This window comes from Enoplosus armatus, chromosome 7, assembly GCF_043641665.1.
Source record: "Enoplosus armatus isolate fEnoArm2 chromosome 7, fEnoArm2.hap1, whole genome shotgun sequence".
In the NCBI taxonomy this organism is placed as follows: domain Eukaryota; kingdom Metazoa; phylum Chordata; class Actinopteri; order Centrarchiformes; family Enoplosidae; genus Enoplosus; species Enoplosus armatus.
The window spans coordinates 8,551,992-8,568,749 of record NC_092186.1 but is presented as its reverse complement, the minus strand read 5'-3'; the positions used below and the strand labels follow the sequence as shown (position 1 = coordinate 8,568,749).

Below are 16,758 nucleotides of genomic sequence, written 5' to 3'. Positions count from 1 at the left end.
GCCCTTTCTTTTGAAAATGTAAATTCTTGAAGATAGAGTGGATGGTGGGATGCGATGATCACATTCTCCTGTACACCAGATAACCCAATCTCTAATAGGCATCACACCTAGAGCATAAGCCTGACTTCAAATCTGTACCCTATACCTATATTATGTTCTTGCATTTGTACTTTCCATCTACCCAGTCTGAAAACCACTAATACACACTTAGTACATAATATAATAAGTTTCCACACCAAACTATATTGCTACAGCATGGTTTAGTTTTGCGGCACTTCCCAATCTATTTAAGACTTACCTATGATTACTATGTTACCTTCTCTCCTATGCTTGACTGCCTCTTGGCACTCACATTTAGCTTTCAGAAAACAAGCCCAAAATCATTTAATAGACCTGATTTGAGAGCCTTTGGGAGGGGAAGCTGAATTTATGCCCCAGGGGCCTGGAAAAAGGCATGGAAGGGAGAGATGGAGGGATCACAGTGCAACAGTAAATAATGTTACAGTATGAATAATGAGCTCCCTCTGTGCCGGGGCCTCAACTGGACTAATGACAGAGACCTGTTTTAGATTAGGTCTTGCACAAATATACACACACATGTATACATGTGCATGACCCAAAACACACGCATCCACGCACACACACAGGAGGGAGGTCCTGTCAGTTTAGATAATCTGTCGCCCACGGCAAAGCGAGCTCTGGGTTCTGCTCTGGGACAGCTAATATAAAGAAGGAAACAAAGGAGGCAGAGGGCATCACACACATCTTTAGTCACCCTTTCCTTTGAATTGTCAAATATGTGTCATCTGTTTCCCTCTGTTGGTCTAACTGTACCCCGAGTTTTTCTTCTTCTGAGAAGGCTGAAACTTAAACTTCCTTCAGCACTGGGTCAGTTTTTCCAGAGCTATACAATATTTGACACATCAACTATGCATCAATTCAAGTCCCTATCATGGTGCAGGTCTGCCATCTGCTGTCAGCAGTAGCTCCATTTTAAAGGAAACAGCCATGCAATAATGATATGCACATCATGGTTTATTTAAAAAAAAATCTTTTTCAGGGTCAATATCTACAGATAGACATAATTCAATAATTAATTCATATCAAATATCTTTCATTTTAAGCTGCAAACATGAAACTCCCTCTGCTGAGATAGTGTGATTTCCAGCTGCTCTCTACACAGTAGTAATTTTTTTGTAGCAAATCAGTTTGACAACCAGTTTGTGGTACTGTTCCCACCATAGACTGTATATAAAGATAAATACAGTCTATGATTCACACTGCCCAGACATATAAAGGTGTAACAACAAAAAATCCCAATGTACATGTCAGGCTACTATTAGTGGGTGGAAATCTGTCTATGACCAGAATAAGAGGGCTGGGACATCATTAAATACACATCTATGAGCATGCTTCATCATGTAAATATCTTCATATGACAAAAGTGTTATTATGTACTCCAGTGGGACTAGTCTCTCTTTAGTAGTAAATCAGTATATTCTGATCCCACCACTCAATTAGGACATGCTGGTAATTAGGCAGATTTATTCATTCAACATAAAGTGTTTCTGCAAAAGAACGTGGGTATACAAACCATAGACTCTCGTACATCTTGGCTGCACGGCTGCTGCCAAAATCAGTGATAATGGAGTTAAATCTAAGCCTTGCACTGTAGTACTAATTCATGTGCCTTCAGCTGCTTCCTCCTTGGTTGTTTCTAGGTGTCAAAGTGGTTCTGACTGTTTGTTGTTTCAGTCTCAGTTCACATCCTCCCCACAGCTCCTGGCTCTGCTGGCAGGGAGAGGGGAAGGCAAGTCTGCCTTAAAGAAGGTGAGAAGGCACTGTAACTCTCAGTCGGCCTCTTCTCCCCCCTCATCGCTTCTCCAGTTTTTTGAATCTGGCCTCTGTGAAGATAAGGAAAGACAGGGATTTTGGTCACTCTGTCGCAAATGCCTACCGAAGTCTAAATGTAACATGATTCAGTAATGTTTGGCTGTCTTTGTAAGCTGTAATATAGAAATATTTAGGTGAGGAATTGTCTGTGGTGTCACAGCACCATCTGCTGGTGGACTTCATAATGCTTTGCAATATGCGCTGACAGAGGCGGCTGTACTATTATTGGTCTGTGCCACACATACCAGACCATATAGCCAGCGCATAGAGAAAGAGACATGTAGGGAGTGTGCTCTCAATCACAAAGACAAACAAGACATTCAACCAACATAGTAAAGGAAGCATATTGTGGAAATCTACAAATACTGTTCTTGATGAGACTGAGTCAGTAAGAACGTTACTAGACTGGAAGGTGTTAACTTATAACATTTAGAATATCCGTCACACTCCTGTCTTACCCAGTTTCTTTGAGTATGCGTCCAGTTTGTACGCTGCCTGTTCAAGTGAAGACACTTGCTCCTCAATCTGATTGATCTGGTCCAAGTAGGGCTGTAGACTAGCATCTAAAGCAAAAATACATACCAGTCAGATGTTCAGACGCTGTAGATGCAGAAATAATACATGAACTAGAAACAGAATTACACAATTTTTCTGAGTTTTGGTGCAGATGATGTATCTCACTCACACTTGTTGTTGAGATCCTGCAGGTTACGACTGATGTTGATGCTGATGTCCTTCATTTCCATGTACTTCAGACTGGTAAGCTTGTTCATGTTCTCCAACAGACGGTAATCCTCACAAGTTCCTGACCATGCAAGGACATGGGGAGAATATGCACCAGGGAAAATAAAACAGGGGGATAGAGAGGTACATATGAGAATAATAAATGGATGAAGTGCATCAGTAAATCACTGCTGTGGCTAAGAATATAATTTGTTTTCTATGTGCACGGAAAAGTGAAAATGTGAAAGTGTGCAAGACCTGTTAGTTCTCCTTGCAGGAAGACAGCCATCTTTTCAAACATATCAGTGCACAACTCATTGATGTCAGGCTCTGCAGGCTCCACAGCCTCCTCTGCTGTCTCCACACCACCATCACCTGAACACAAGCATTAGGAGCAGGATAAACACAACACAGATCACAGCTTGTCAATCCAGTTCAAACACTAAATGTATCCACAACGGGAAAACAATAAAGCCAAGCACAGGAATAATACAAAAGTAAGGAAACTGACTAAATGCTATACAATGTAACACAAACTAAAAAGCTAAATAATTTGATAACTGTATGCTGTATTAGCATTAGCAAGCTACGGAAGCTGCAAGGGAACATCTCACTGTTTGTGCTGGGCTTTTTGGGAGCGGCCGCCGGGATGTCCGCCACATCCTCCGGGGCGTCTACGTGACTGCTGGTGCTTCCAACCGGGTTCGGAGCCGCTGAATGGGCCGATGGTGCCCTGGAGATGCTGTCCATGGCAGCGGCGTCGTCGCCCGTTGCAGCCATTTTGTTCCTGTTTTGACTTTTCCTTTGTCACATGAGGAGTGTGTTCACGTGACGTCCGCCCGCCACCACAACCACCACCCCTACTCGCGCGCATTGCCACGCCCTTATGTTGTCTGAGGCACCGGGGGTTAATTACAGACGGTGATATTTAATACAACGTTTTACAAATGTTACTGTGATAACCAAACTACTACAGCTTCAGAAAACATACATAACTGTTCAGTTGTTATCTCATCGATAATTTGTTAATAATGGTAAAACAGGACTTCTAAATTAATACATGTTAGAGTGTAGCAGGTTCTCATTCTGTAGTTTCATTTTTGGTGGCCAATCTGTTTACATTTGGATCAGGAATTACGCCTTTAAATTAATATTCAATCATCACGTAAAAAAAATAAGAAAGAAAGGAAAAAAGTACACTTGTCAAAGGAAAAGAGCTCGGCAGCATTGGTCATCTGTACATATGTTATATGGAGGCTGCAGAGTGCCACCGGAATAATTACATAATTTTACCAAGTAAAAAAAAAAAGCCAGTTAATAAATTGTTATTCCAAAGTATTTAAAAAATAATACTTTTATTTTAAATTTAACTTGTTAGTCCATTAATGTGTCTGCATATCATATTCCATTTACTGTTTCCACTTCTCTGTAAGGTGTGAAAGTAGTGGGCCGTCTAAAAATGTAACGAAACCTAACACAGAGCAGCAGTAGGAACACAGACTGGCAGATACCTGGAAGATGTCTTGCAGCTGGTCAATCAAAGCTTTATCTGCCGCTCTGTAAAAGTGATTCCAGAGGAGGTAATGGATTTTTCCTTTTAGTGACAATCCACAAGAAAAGTTGACATGGCTTTTGTGATGATAGCTCACAAAATGATTTACACTGTACAGGCTCTTGTCCAAGTGATAGTATCTGTATTCAGCCTATGATCTGATGATATTCGGACATAAAAGCCATAGGTTCTTATTTCAACATCAGTTTTGAGTTTTTTTCGATCCTACATTGGAGCCCAAAACTGCATTATTATTACCCAGTATTTTATCCAATATTTTTACCATTTCTTCCCATTCTTAAATTATGTTTTGTTCCTCAATAACAATAAGTAAACCTAAAGTTACTTGCCTCATCTCACCTCATCTGAAATAACAGGAGATGTTTTTCTCTGTAGTTAAAGTTGCTCTAGCCACACTTAGAACTGTGTCTTGACAGTGTGAACAGCAAATTCATTTATAAGCTTAAAGTTTAGACATTATTAAAAAAAATGTAGTAATAAATTACGAGATGGTGAATCACAAATATGAGATAGAAAGTCATAATCTCACATTTTGATTTAGGATTTGTGTGTTTTTCATTATGAATAACTTCATCATTTTTATTTCCTGACGAAAATGGGCTGTGATACATCATTGATGCACACGGCAGCAAAATATACAGTTGTTAAACAGTAATTAACCTTAGAAATCGTTACATCGTCCAGGTCTTTTCGCTGTGCGCGCTCCCGCGGGGGGGCATGCAGTTCCTGGCATGCAGAACTCGGCATAACACCCGTGTCGGCGCTGTTGTGGGGGAAGCCAGATCGTGACAGGCTAGCAGCAGTGGACTGTAAACATGGCGGCGTGCACAGCTACAGGGCTGTGCCGAACACCCCGTTACTATTAGCCTGAGAGACGGAGTCACCCCAAAAATGGAGACCGAAGAGGAGCAGCACATAACGACGCTCCTCTGCATGGGTTTCCCAGACCCAGACGTGATACGGAAAGCGCTCCGGCTAGCAAAGAACGACATCAACGAGGCAGTGGCGCTCCTAACCAACGAAAGCCCCGGACTCGGGTATGGATATGAGCCGATGGAGAGTGGGCCAGCCCCCGGCTTGGGCTCGAGTGGAGACGGGGAAAACAGCGGGCGGACTGGGACGGGAGGGTTTGATCCCCCGCCTGCATACCACGATGTAGTGGATAGCGAGGTAAGGACAATTTGCCTTTTACCAAGCATCAACGGAAGGAGCGAGCGAGGAGAACATGGCTAATTGCAACTTACTGGGAGATAGTGGGCTCGCCCATTTAACTAGCTAAAGTTAGCAGCTTCGGTGCTACATGCACCGAGCCCAACGTGAGCTGTCACCGCCAGAGGTGAAATACGTCCCAGTCCTACGGGACAGGGCATGTCGCTGCCACACAGTGACTGGACAATTGTCTGCTAACAAGAAGCGTAGCTACTTAAATTGAACTAAATAGCAATTCTAAACTTACAAGCTAACCCAGCTAGCTAGTAGCTGGCTAGCTAACGTTACTTGAGAGTTGAACGCGCCAGGAACTGGACCAGGTGTAGCAGCACAGAGGCATCACTCTGGAGGTTTGCAATCAGAGATTTCAACTGGGAGTACTCTGATTGTGGGCAATCTGTCCTATCAGTTAGCCGGCGGACAGTTGTCTGGATTTATTCCGCCTGCTTTGCTAGGTTAGCCCACGTTAGCTGGCAGGTTGGCTGACATCGTCAACCGTGTTCGGCTCCTACAGAGATTGCAGTCCAGTCGAACTGGACTTAGAAGCGGGTTTTCAATGTCCTTGGCATACGTGGCCATTTTGATCATTCTTCTGTCCACATTTTCAGCTGTAAAAATGTCTTATTTCTGTGATTGCAGGTATAGAGTGTGAGTGAGGACCGCGGCATTTAGCTACTATATGGCCAGTCGTGTGTTCTTTGACAGCCATAATGACAATTGTCAGTAAATTACCTGCAGGTCCTATCACTTAGTCCTAGTTTATTTGGAGTTGTAACAGTAAACTGCATTGGCTACTCATAAATACCTGTATACGTACAGTAAGTTATTGCAGGATTGCTTTGACTGACACCTCGAGGCTGTTTGCCTTCAGCAACTTCACCTCTAACCTGTTGATCTCCCAAAACCTTGAAGGTGCTGTCAAAAGAGAGAAATGCTTTCTTTGAAAAGTCACAAATCATTTAATCTGTAGCATTGATGTTTCAGACAACCACTTGTTGTATCCCTTTTGATGGTTTTGCTGTTTAAGCGGCTGTGATTGTGGTTCCACAGATGCAAATAAACTACTCTGGCCATTTCCTTTACATCCTCTAACTTTCTCACTGCTCTCACACTTTGATGTAGGCTTTTATAGTAAGTGTAGTATAACAACAGCTGGCATTTACAGTATGCAGAAAATAGCACACATTTTCAGGTCACTGTCAATAATAAGGTTATTTTTGTAAATATGCCAATAATGGTGTTGTTACAAACTAACTGCCCAAAGTGACTCACTCTCTCAGTTCATTAAATCTCTTTTAGAGCTGCCAAAATTATTTTTCCTATATGTCCTGCCAAAGAAATCTAATTTGAACCTATTTTCCATCTAAACCGACTTGTCTAATGAATGATGTATGCCATTGAGCCATTATTGTAATGGCTTTGTCCTCTTGTGTATATAATTGAAACATTCACAGAAATGTGTTTGTATTGAGACACTCCCGCATGTTGTAATAAGTTCTGACACATGCAGTATATGGAATAAGCTACAAGGATGAAAGTGCTCTATTTCCTTTCTTCTTTTCCGCTGTTTGCTGTAGTGCCTAAAAGACATGTCATAGGTCTTTGGCCCCATGTTATGCTCCTAAATATAGCCCTGCAGTCTTCCTGACACACACAAACACATTGCAGTTTTAGCTGGGGGTCCCAGGGGGGTTGCAGGGTGCATAGTAACAGAGTGGCGCTGAGTTGCCTCATCGTCCTGCGCAACCACACACATGCATACTGTGCCTTTTGAGACCTGAACTGTTCCCCTAAAGGCTTTAGGTCTTGAAACACTGAGCGCTTTGCAGCTTCTCTGCATGTTTATTCTCCTGTTTGATGAGATGAACATTTTTGTGAGAGGTTCTGTATATTTTATACAAAGATAGGAAATTCCGTCTTTTCCCTACGCCGCCATTCTTATTAAAATCAAAGGAATCTGTTTTTATACTCAAATTGTCAGTGAGTTGTGATTCAGAAATTCTGCCAGCATTAAAATGTCTCTTCCTGGTCTTTCTTCAAACCTAGTGTTTTCCGAGGCCGGTATTAGGTTAGTCTCTCTCTCTCTTTCCTTCCTCTCATCCATTTATCTGTCATTTCTAATTTTCTTAGAAAGGGAAGGGATGAAATATGATGCTTCTCCATTGCTTTCTCCTCCCCTTCCCTCCCTCCTGTTCCTCTCTTCTTTACGTCCAGTCCATCACTTTATACTGTTTATGTATCAGTATGCAGCGCAGTAAAACGTGCACTGAACACATTGACTGTTATGTATGCTAATATGTGGAGATGTATTCAAAATGGTCAGACTTGACCTAACTATTCTTTACTGTATTCATGTTTGTACTGCGCAGTGCCCACAGGGAAAATGTACAAATGAGTTGTAATAGTTTTGGTCATTTATAATGTATTGAGAGCTAAAACCCAGGGCTCAGTCATAATTTAAGATACATTTTCATTCAAGACAGCAGGTCAAGCCTCCGTAGAGTATTTCAGTTCAAACATAAATCATTAGTTGATTTCAAATATGACACGTTTTAGTGTTACACATGTGTTCTGAAATGTTGCACTGAGCAGCACTATTTCAGAGGATGGAGGTCTGCAGCTTAATCATGAATATTTAGAAAGCGTCATGAATATGTAAACAACTTTATGATGTAAATAATTCAATAATCCTTTGTCAGACTTAACTGCCACTGGCCTTTTTGTGTTCTCATAGCAGAAGTAGGCAGAGCCTGAACTTGGCATTATGAACCATAAATGCAGTAGGTATGTACTTAAGTGAGTTGAATTTTAACTTGGCCTTCATAACCTGTTTAGATATGACGGCAGAAAAAAATGTCATCGTGGACAGCATCATACTGCTAATAACACAGTGTCATGTCATGTGGCAGGGTGTTCATTACGTTTGACTTCAGCTCTCACACCCTGTGTTACACATCCCAAGCACCTGTCTGGATTTGTTTTGAAAGCTTGGGAGGAAATGGATGGACAAAAAGATGCAGAGATGAAGGGCCGATCGTTTCCAAATGCCTGCTGTCGCTCTTCTCCCAGAGGAAACGAAACAAGCATCATCCCGTCTGAATTTATCATTGCCAGAGGCCATTTGGATTGTCCTTGCACAGAGGACAGTTGCAGTGTCATAAAACAGTGGCTGACCCAGGGAACTAAAGTCAGATGTGTGAAATAAAGTCACCCATCGCATTAGGTTATAATTTTGTCATGTATATGTGTTTACAGAGGAGCAATGATGAGAATGGGAACTGCTCTGGGGGCAGCATGGAGTTTCCCACCACCAACCTATACGAGCTGGAGAGTCGAGTCTTTACGGACCACTGGTCCATACCTTACAAGAGAGAGGAGTCCTTGGGCAAGTGTCTCATTGCGTCCACCTGCCTCGCTCGGCACGGTAAGACCATGTTTGTGTGGGATGAAAAGCTTTGCTTTTGAAGGTCTGCATTAAACTAAATGCTCTCCATCTGCGTAATTGTGTGGGCAGCATGTTTTGTTTGGACCGTTGGGTGTTTTTCACATGTTGTTATTTTGGACACTTGTGTTGCGTGGCTCAATCTGCATCTCCTTCATCACAGCTCAGTTTTTCCATGTTTAGATGTGGGATTAATATGTGAATCCGATGTCTCCCCCTCTGTCAGGTCTTGCTGACGCTGATGAGAACTGCAAGAGGTTTATAGATCGGTGCATGCCGGAGGCCTTTAAAAAGGTGAGCAGTAAAGACCCACAGATCTAAGTGACTGTGTAGTACTTGATTAATTCACTTGCATTGTCCTGACTTTCCTCCATTCTGTCTCTCTTGTTCACCGTCACCAGTTGCTGACCAGCAGTGCCGTACACAAATGGGGCACCGAGATTCATGAAGGAATCTACAACATGCTCATGTTGCTGGTGGAGCTGGTTGCAGAGAGGGTGAAGCAGGACCCCGTACCTGTAAACCTGATGGGAGTCCTGACTATGGTGTGTTCTCTATCTTGTCTTTTAATACCTTTCTACTGTCTTTTTTATATTCTTTCTTTAAATAAGATAAAACAATATATTCAAGTATTCATTCAAAACAATAAAACATCTGGGAAACAAATAACTACAAATCTCCAGATTATTTTAGCAAATTTTTAATTTAAATGATTAATTGGTTGTTATTACATGACAGATGATCAGTTATTTTGTTTCTTTCCAATACCAAGACTGATCTGTTAATAACCCTGTGTTTAAAATTAACTCTGCCACTGAGGGTAATTGGCCTTTGGTGTGAGGATTCAAGCCCAAACTGTCAATTTGTCCAAGGTATTTCATATTAAAAGGTCCACTTTTAATATGAAATGCTTATTCTGTTATATATTCTCAGGCGTGTGACATTACGTGGTTGAAATGTATCATAAGTATTGTATTTATGTTGTGTGTCTTTGTGGTTGTGTCCAGGCCTTTAACCCTGATAACGAGTACCATTTCAAGAACCGGATGAAGGCCTGTCAGAGGAACTGGGCTGAAGTTTTTGGGGAAGAGGCCAACATGTTCGCCGTCTCTCCTAGCAACACCTATCAGAAAGTAAGGGACATGCTGTTTGTCTGGACTCTTCCTTTACTTCTACTCTTGTAAAGTGTTATTGGGGTATGTGTGCCAGTTTATCCAGATGCACTTAGTATGTAAAGCTGTGCTTGTATTAATGTACACACTTCTTATTAGCCTTTGTTTACGGTTCATAGTCATGTGAGGGGGCAGACAAACAAGTTCTTCATCCGCAGTGTTGTGTAATGGAGCCACAGGGGCTCAGCAGAACATGTGTGACTGACACACAACAGCTGTTAGAAAACTAAATATGTGTGTGTGTGTGTGTGTGTGTGTGTGCGCGCATGTCTCACTATAATTTGCAGTGTCATTGCAGAATAAATCCACTGAAAACATAATCTTTCTCTCTTTTTCAGGAACCTCATGGTTGGCTGGTTGATTTGGTGAATCGAGTGAGTAATGAGCAGTCACCCAGATATTCTCTCCATATACATGTGCCATAGTTGTATCAGTTTTGTCTCATGTGTTTCCCTTCCTCTTCTCTTTTTGTCAAGTTTGGAGAGTTGGGAGGATTCACTGCCATCCAGACAAAGCTCAACACCGACGAAATCGAGATTGCTGTAAGCGTAACCGTCCTTCCTTTCATCTTTTTGCCTGGTCTGATGTATCTTAAGAGTGTTGAAATAGTTCCTACCCGGGTGATGGATGGAGAGAGGCACTGTAGACAGACTTTGAGACAGCCTATACAGGCAAAAGGTCACCATGCTTACCCCCACCGCTCTCAGCTGCAGGGTGCTGAATGTGTCTCTCTCTTTCCCCCTCGCACTAATACTCACTTACACACAAACACACACTCTCATCCTCCCGCTGTGTGATGGTTGAAATGCTCTGTTGTGTTATGTGTTCTGAGGCATCCTTGTACTGATGCTTCCTTCTGGGAACCTGGCCGGAACCACAGCAGTGCACAGCTATTGATTCACACACACACTCCCTCTAACCATTAGCATATTTATAAGCGAGAGACTGGTTGCAGACCACTGTTGCAGTCTTCAGTGGCAGTGGGAGCTCAGCAGAGTGTGTAAGCTGTCAGATACCTAGCATACTCCACACAGGAGAGGGAGACTGAAAGTGAAAGGAGCAAAGATAATGGGAGGAGTGCTCCCTCTTCGACTGACTCCCGGGGGTGACTCATTCATTTGTCTGCTTTGAGCAGGAAGTCAAGTGCAAGGGGGGAATTCACCGAGTGAATAAAGGAGGAAGGTGGAGGAGGAGAAGGAGACGGTAGCTGCTCTGAGAGAGCCCAGAAGCAGAGATGGAAGATAGCCAGAAAAAAAAAAACACAGGAACTATTCATTAAGTTCCTGTGATTTAGCACTGAACGACAAATGACAGCTGGGCTCCGCTACTGGAAACTCACTCACACATCTGTTTTACGCTCACTCACTCAGTTTAAACACAGTTTGACCTCTGGCCTAAACACTTACATTGTGGAAGAGCTGTAGAGTGCTATTGTTCTTGTGTATATCTCCTTTTAATAAGGCATAAGTGACCCATATACACATCCCATTCTCACAACAGATTATTTTGATTTCCTTTTGGTTTGTGTCATGCTGGACTTATTCTGTCTCTTTCCGTCTGCCTGCACAGTGTGTGTCAGCTCTGGTGCAGCCTCTTGGAGTTGGTGCAGAATACCTGAACTCCAGCCTCGTCCAGGTGAGCAATCCTGTCTACAGACATGTACACACACACACTTGATGGTAGTATACTGACCCTAATCTGGTTATTTGTATGTCCTTTCTTTTCAATTAGTTCCCTGAGTTGAACTGCTGCTACTGTATATGTGTGTCTACATTATCTCTGTTTCTCCTTATATTGTGATTCACATCTTGTCCATTTGTTTTCTGTCTCACCTTGTTCCAGTGTTGAAATAATCAGTTGTGTTTGTTTACATGACCCTTGTGCTCCATTCTGATTTCTATTCTATTTTTATTTGTTGTATCCTCTTACTGTTGCTGCTGCAGTGCCCCATTTTCCCCTCAGGGATCAACCAAGTTTCATATTGTTTTTCTTAGCCCATGCTTGATCCAGTCATCCATAAGATGATCACATATGTGCAGAACCTGGAGGAAAAGGACCTTAAAGACAAGGTAGCGTTTTGTATCTGTCACCCTCTTTTGATGTTTGCAGTTAAATTTATAGAGAAAAGGCGCAGGGGCCGGCAGTAGTATGTCAGCTTGTTTGTACGTTCATGACTGCTGCTGGTTGGTCAGGTTACTTCCACAGATGGATTTGGGGGATGAGTGTGAATCTTCAATTGTAATATGGAATATGTGGGCGTAGTTTAGTTACAAGAGGGATTTAAATGATGCTGTAGAGAACGGTTCCTCCACCTCACCTATACTGTTGGATTATGAGGAGAGAACGAGGGAGAAATGAACAAATTGGAGCACAGCCACGCTCTCTTGAAAATGTCAACAAAGTCAACCCACACTCACACCTCCTATGATATCGCTCTTCCAGCTACTACGACCTACAATGGTTAATGCAGTTTTATATGATGGGTAGGGTTAGCTAGTCGCCCCAAATTATATTTGATTTGAGACATTTATGTGCATGCTCACATATTACAGGAAGAAAAAAAGAAGAAAAATGTTTTGACTTTTAACACAGGGACACAGGATTTCTTTTATTTTACTGTATCTTTTAGAACATTGATTAACTTAATTGTTCTTCATTTGTCTTTTAACCATAGCGTCTGGTGAGCATCCCAGACCTGCTGTCGGCCATCAAGCTGCTGTGTATGAGGTTCCAGAGGGAGCTGGTTACTGTGGTGGATGACCTGCGGCTGGACACGCTGCTACGCATGCTCAAAACCCCCCACTTCTCAACCAAGATGAACTCCCTCAAAGAGGTCAGCACTTACAGGATCTGAACTGTCAAGTCTGAACAAGAAGACAAAATAACTTGTGTGTTTTGATCTCATGTAACACAGTTTTTTTTGTATCTTTTTCTGGCAGGTGACAAAGTTAATAGAGGAGAGTACGGTGTCTAAGACGGTGAAAAATGCCATTGACACAGATAAACTGTTGGACTGGCTGGTGGAGAACTCAGTCCTATCAATAGCACTGGAGGGTAAGAAGATACATCACTTCCTGCCACAGACTAATTAAAATTAAGTGTGTCACAAAGTGCTTTGCAAAACCCTTGTACAAACAAGACAGACATCATCAAAATGACGGTGTTCACTGTGGTCATGAAGTATTTCCATGTTCCAGGTAACATTGACCAGGCTCAGTACTGTGAGAGAATTAAGGGAATCATTGAGTTGCTGGGGAGTAAACTGTCGCTGGACGAACTCTCCAAGATCTGGAGAATACAGGTCAGCACAAGTGCACACATCACCATAGTAACAACACAGTCATGTCTGTGTTATTTACTACATTTTCATTAAGTATGTTCAACAGGTTTTTAATTGCTAAACTTTTAAACGGAATATTTTACGTACACAGAAGCGTTGCTGATACTGTATGTATTCATGTGTAAGCACATATTCTTGTGCTTACACTCCCCTTGATTGATGTATTCATTCTTGTGTGGGCATTTCAGGCGGGCCAGTCATCAACTGTGATAGAAAACATTCATACAATCATTGCTGCTGCTGCTGTGAAGTTCAGCTTTGATCAACTCACCCACCTCTTCGTCCTCATTCAGAAGGTCAGTGCCATCTCTGCGACATTTTGGGAATCAATTGGCTCAATGAAAAGTGTTTTGTAAGTCTGTGTATAGTATTAATAGTAATCTGTTTGCATGTTGTCTAGAGCTGGGAGGTTGAGAGTGACCGCGTGAGGCAGAAGCTGCTCAGTCTGATCGGGAGGATCGGCAGAGAGGCTCGCTCTGAAACTACAACTGGAAAGGTGTGTCTGTGCATCCTGTCATCCTGTCAAGGCTAAGGAACACTGAGATGATGACGAAATATGCAGTATATTAGGTTTCATTATTACAGACAAGTCTGAAGCATCTTGTGTCTGTTTGTTCAGGTGCTGGAGGTGCTGTGGGAGTTGGCTCACCTCCCCACCCTGCCTACCAGTCTAGTTCAGCAGGCGTTGGAGGAGCACCTGGGGATTCTGAGCGATGCCTACGCTGTCAAGGAGACTGTGAAACGCAGTTACATCATTAAATGTATTGAGGACATTAAGAAGGTGAGACAGACGTGCTACAGATGCTCAGTATCGTCTTTGTGGATGTGGGGGCGGTTTAGTGTTTTACTAGGTCATTCCAGGATCAGCTCTAAGAGTAAATATATATATATATATATATATATATATATTCTTCAGATTGTATTTACAAAACAGACTGTTCCTTGTGGAGATCAACATGTTTAAATGAAACTACATTGGGCCCCTACATTTTTCTGCCTGCTGTGACAGTTTTGTTCTAAAGTTAGCATGTCCTGTTAGAGCTGCATTTTAACCTTCAGCTTCAGTTTGTTTACATCTCTTCCATCTGAATGTGCTCAAACATCCATGGAGCTGCGGCGAGTTATGGAGATGGGGCCACTCACTGGCTCGCTTTTCAAGCAGTCTATCATGAGTTCATTTTTTATTTCAAAGCTTTTCAAGTCAAGAAAATGGACTGATTTCAGTCCCTCTGACCATGCCAGAAACACAGTGACACTACAGAGGCACCCAATCCCTCCCTTTTTATTTTTTATTATTTATTGTTTCCTTATTTATCAAGATGCTTACAAAGTAATTATATCCGTAATTCCTTCATATCCATGTTTGCATAAAAATAGGATTTGTCAAATCATGTTGACAGATTCAAGAAAACAACACACATTATGATTAAACTTGTCATTTATTTAAAGGAGATCCTTTAAAGAACTGAAAGTTGTTACTAAATATTTGGCAAAACTTTACTTTAAGCTCCCCCGTTTACTGTAATATTTATAAACCGTACATAAACATTTATTAAATGGTCTATAACACGGTATAATGTAGTTGTAAGCAGATATAACTGTTTATTAATATAAAATATATAAACTATAACTCCTCCAGTGGGGGCTGGTATATAAACAGATAATAAATAGTAAAATCACAGTTGTAGTAATATATAAAATTACAAATTCTAGTGTCCTTTTATATGTGATTACAGCTACATTATAATATTATTAAACATTTATTAAATGCTTATGCATTGCTTATAAATGATAAATAGGGAGACTTGCAGTAAAGGGTTACCAAATAGTCTTGATTTTTTTTATGGATACTATGGAAGCCTATGGACAGAATTAATGTGTGTTTTTATACAGAACAAGGACCGGTAAACTGTGCCTTAATTGTGCAGATTCAAACTGCAGATCAACAACTTTAAAGGCAATTAGACTGCACTTTTCTTGCTTTGTTATGATGTCAAAATATCCACCATGACTGTAGCCACACATGCTGATCAAAATCCTGCTTCTCAGCCTTACAAATCTCACTTGTCATTGGGTGTATACACAAATGTCCCACCTCAAATGAAATGTATGTTTCTAGACTCACACTCAGGAGGACAGTAAAGGCAGCGACACTCAAAGCTCATTTCTTACTGGCACTTGGGGCAAGAAGAAAGCTAACTCTTTGGTCAAAGTAAGAGAAGAAGCCCATATAATTTCCACTGACCAGTCTGTATCCAATCTTGCTGCTTCATGCCTGCCAACCAATCGCAGAGGAGGGCTTCACCACTAAGGGGTTTCATTGGTCACAGGTTGATAATTTCACACTTGATTGTAACATGAGGGAGTTTAACCAGGTGTATGTTAATCTTCTGCTTGCCTCACTAAGAGGGCTTTGGCACTGACTAATGATTACACAGTGGTGTTGATTTTGTCCTGGGTGAGAGTTGGCTGAATTAAAGTGATTTAGCTGCTGGATGAATGGTCAGCTTTGGTGGAAGTGCTAGCACATTTACTCATGCAAAGATGGATCTGGATCAGAGCCTTGGATATATATATATATAAAAAAAAGTACATGTTTGAAGTTCGATTTGGACTTTACAACCAGTTATAAGATAACAAATTTAAACTATTTGAACAGTCCTTAGACTCTTTGTTTTACATCCCTGGCTCTGATTTTCCTTCTCATGTCTACGTAACTATAAAACAGTGGGTCTGTGATGACAAAGCAATGACAATTAATAATCAAAATCAAAATTTGATTAGCAAAGACGATCGCAGACCTCTGTTTTTGTAGCATGTGTTTGTGTGCTTGTTCTACTTTAGTGGATATCATTATCCTCTGTGTGTGTGTGTGTGTGTGTGTGTGTGTGTGTGTGTGTGTGTGTGTGTGTGTGTGTGTGTGTGTGTGTGTGTGTGTGTGTGTGTGTGCACGCTCAACAGGCTTCTCAGCAGAGCAGTCCTCAGACAGTCTGGGTTGTTCCTGCTCTTCGTCAGCTGCACGAGATCACCCGCTCTTTCATCAAGCAGACCTATCAGAAGCAAGACAAGGTAACGGGCAAAACACGCACGTGCAAACAAACACGCACATTATCACAAAATGATTCAAAATGGTACAGTCGGTGCAGTGTTGCTATGTTAACCTCTCCCCGCCTCCCCACAGAGCATCATCCAGGACTTGAAGAAGAACTTTGAGATCGTCAAACTGATCACAGGATCCCTTGTGTGCTGCCATCGGCTGGCTGTGACCGCCGGGGGGAATAACGGCCTCTCGGGCTCAACTCTGGTGGATGGACGATACACCTACCAGGAGGTGATTCTATGTCGGATTATCTTAGTTAAATTTAATATCAGCAGTCAGGACTATATTTATTTTGTTTTTAATTGT

At 41.8% G+C, this 16,758-nt stretch overlaps 2 protein-coding genes across 2 annotated transcripts in view; one reads left to right on the top strand and one right to left on the bottom strand.

Annotated features, from left to right (window-relative positions):
- Nucleotides 1-1,028: 1,028 nt before the first annotated feature.
- On the bottom strand, nucleotides 1,029-3,396 carry bloc1s2 (biogenesis of lysosomal organelles complex-1, subunit 2). The gene is made up of 5 exons (XM_070909120.1): nucleotides 3,231-3,396; nucleotides 2,875-2,991; nucleotides 2,579-2,698; nucleotides 2,352-2,456; nucleotides 1,029-1,904 (listed from the first exon to the last, which is right to left on the bottom strand). Exons 1-5 carry the CDS (start codon nucleotides 3,394-3,396, stop codon nucleotides 1,873-1,875), a joined length of 540 nt encoding a protein of 179 aa, XP_070765221.1. The 3' UTR covers nucleotides 1,029-1,872.
- A 1,676-nt stretch (nucleotides 3,397-5,072) lies between these two features.
- The window catches only part of usp24 (ubiquitin specific peptidase 24), a 28,912-nt gene continuing 17,226 nt past the window's right edge, over nucleotides 5,073-16,758 (top strand). The window contains exons 1-18 of the mRNA XM_070908879.1: nucleotides 5,073-5,359; nucleotides 8,654-8,822; nucleotides 9,067-9,134; nucleotides 9,242-9,385; nucleotides 9,848-9,973; nucleotides 10,351-10,386; nucleotides 10,489-10,554; nucleotides 11,582-11,647; nucleotides 12,007-12,081; nucleotides 12,687-12,845; nucleotides 12,952-13,066; nucleotides 13,210-13,313; nucleotides 13,541-13,648; nucleotides 13,753-13,848; nucleotides 13,972-14,133; nucleotides 15,472-15,564; nucleotides 16,314-16,421; nucleotides 16,534-16,683. Coding sequence (XP_070764980.1) covers nucleotides 5,081-5,359; nucleotides 8,654-8,822; nucleotides 9,067-9,134; nucleotides 9,242-9,385; nucleotides 9,848-9,973; nucleotides 10,351-10,386; nucleotides 10,489-10,554; nucleotides 11,582-11,647; nucleotides 12,007-12,081; nucleotides 12,687-12,845; nucleotides 12,952-13,066; nucleotides 13,210-13,313; nucleotides 13,541-13,648; nucleotides 13,753-13,848; nucleotides 13,972-14,133; nucleotides 15,472-15,564; nucleotides 16,314-16,421; nucleotides 16,534-16,683 — 2,124 coding nt within the window. The 5' untranslated portion in view covers nucleotides 5,073-5,080. The remainder of the gene's footprint in view (nucleotides 5,360-8,653; nucleotides 8,823-9,066; nucleotides 9,135-9,241; nucleotides 9,386-9,847; nucleotides 9,974-10,350; nucleotides 10,387-10,488; nucleotides 10,555-11,581; nucleotides 11,648-12,006; nucleotides 12,082-12,686; nucleotides 12,846-12,951; nucleotides 13,067-13,209; nucleotides 13,314-13,540; nucleotides 13,649-13,752; nucleotides 13,849-13,971; nucleotides 14,134-15,471; nucleotides 15,565-16,313; nucleotides 16,422-16,533; nucleotides 16,684-16,758) is intronic.

What these genes read in the sequence shown, in the direction of transcription:
- bloc1s2 (XM_070909120.1), bottom strand. Translation starts at nt 3,396, where the DNA reads ATGGCTGCAACGGGCGACGACGCCGCTGCCATGGACAGCATCTCCAGG. An exon ending in CAAAAAGCCCAGCACAAACA is followed by an intron (nt 2,992 to 3,230) that starts GTGAGATGTTCC and finishes GCTTGTGTTCAG; the next exon opens with GTGATGGTGGTGTGGAGACA. An exon ending in CGCATACTCAAAGAAACTGG is followed by an intron (nt 1,905 to 2,351) that starts GTAAGACAGGAG and finishes TTATCTTCACAG; the next exon opens with AGGCCAGATTCAAAAAACTG.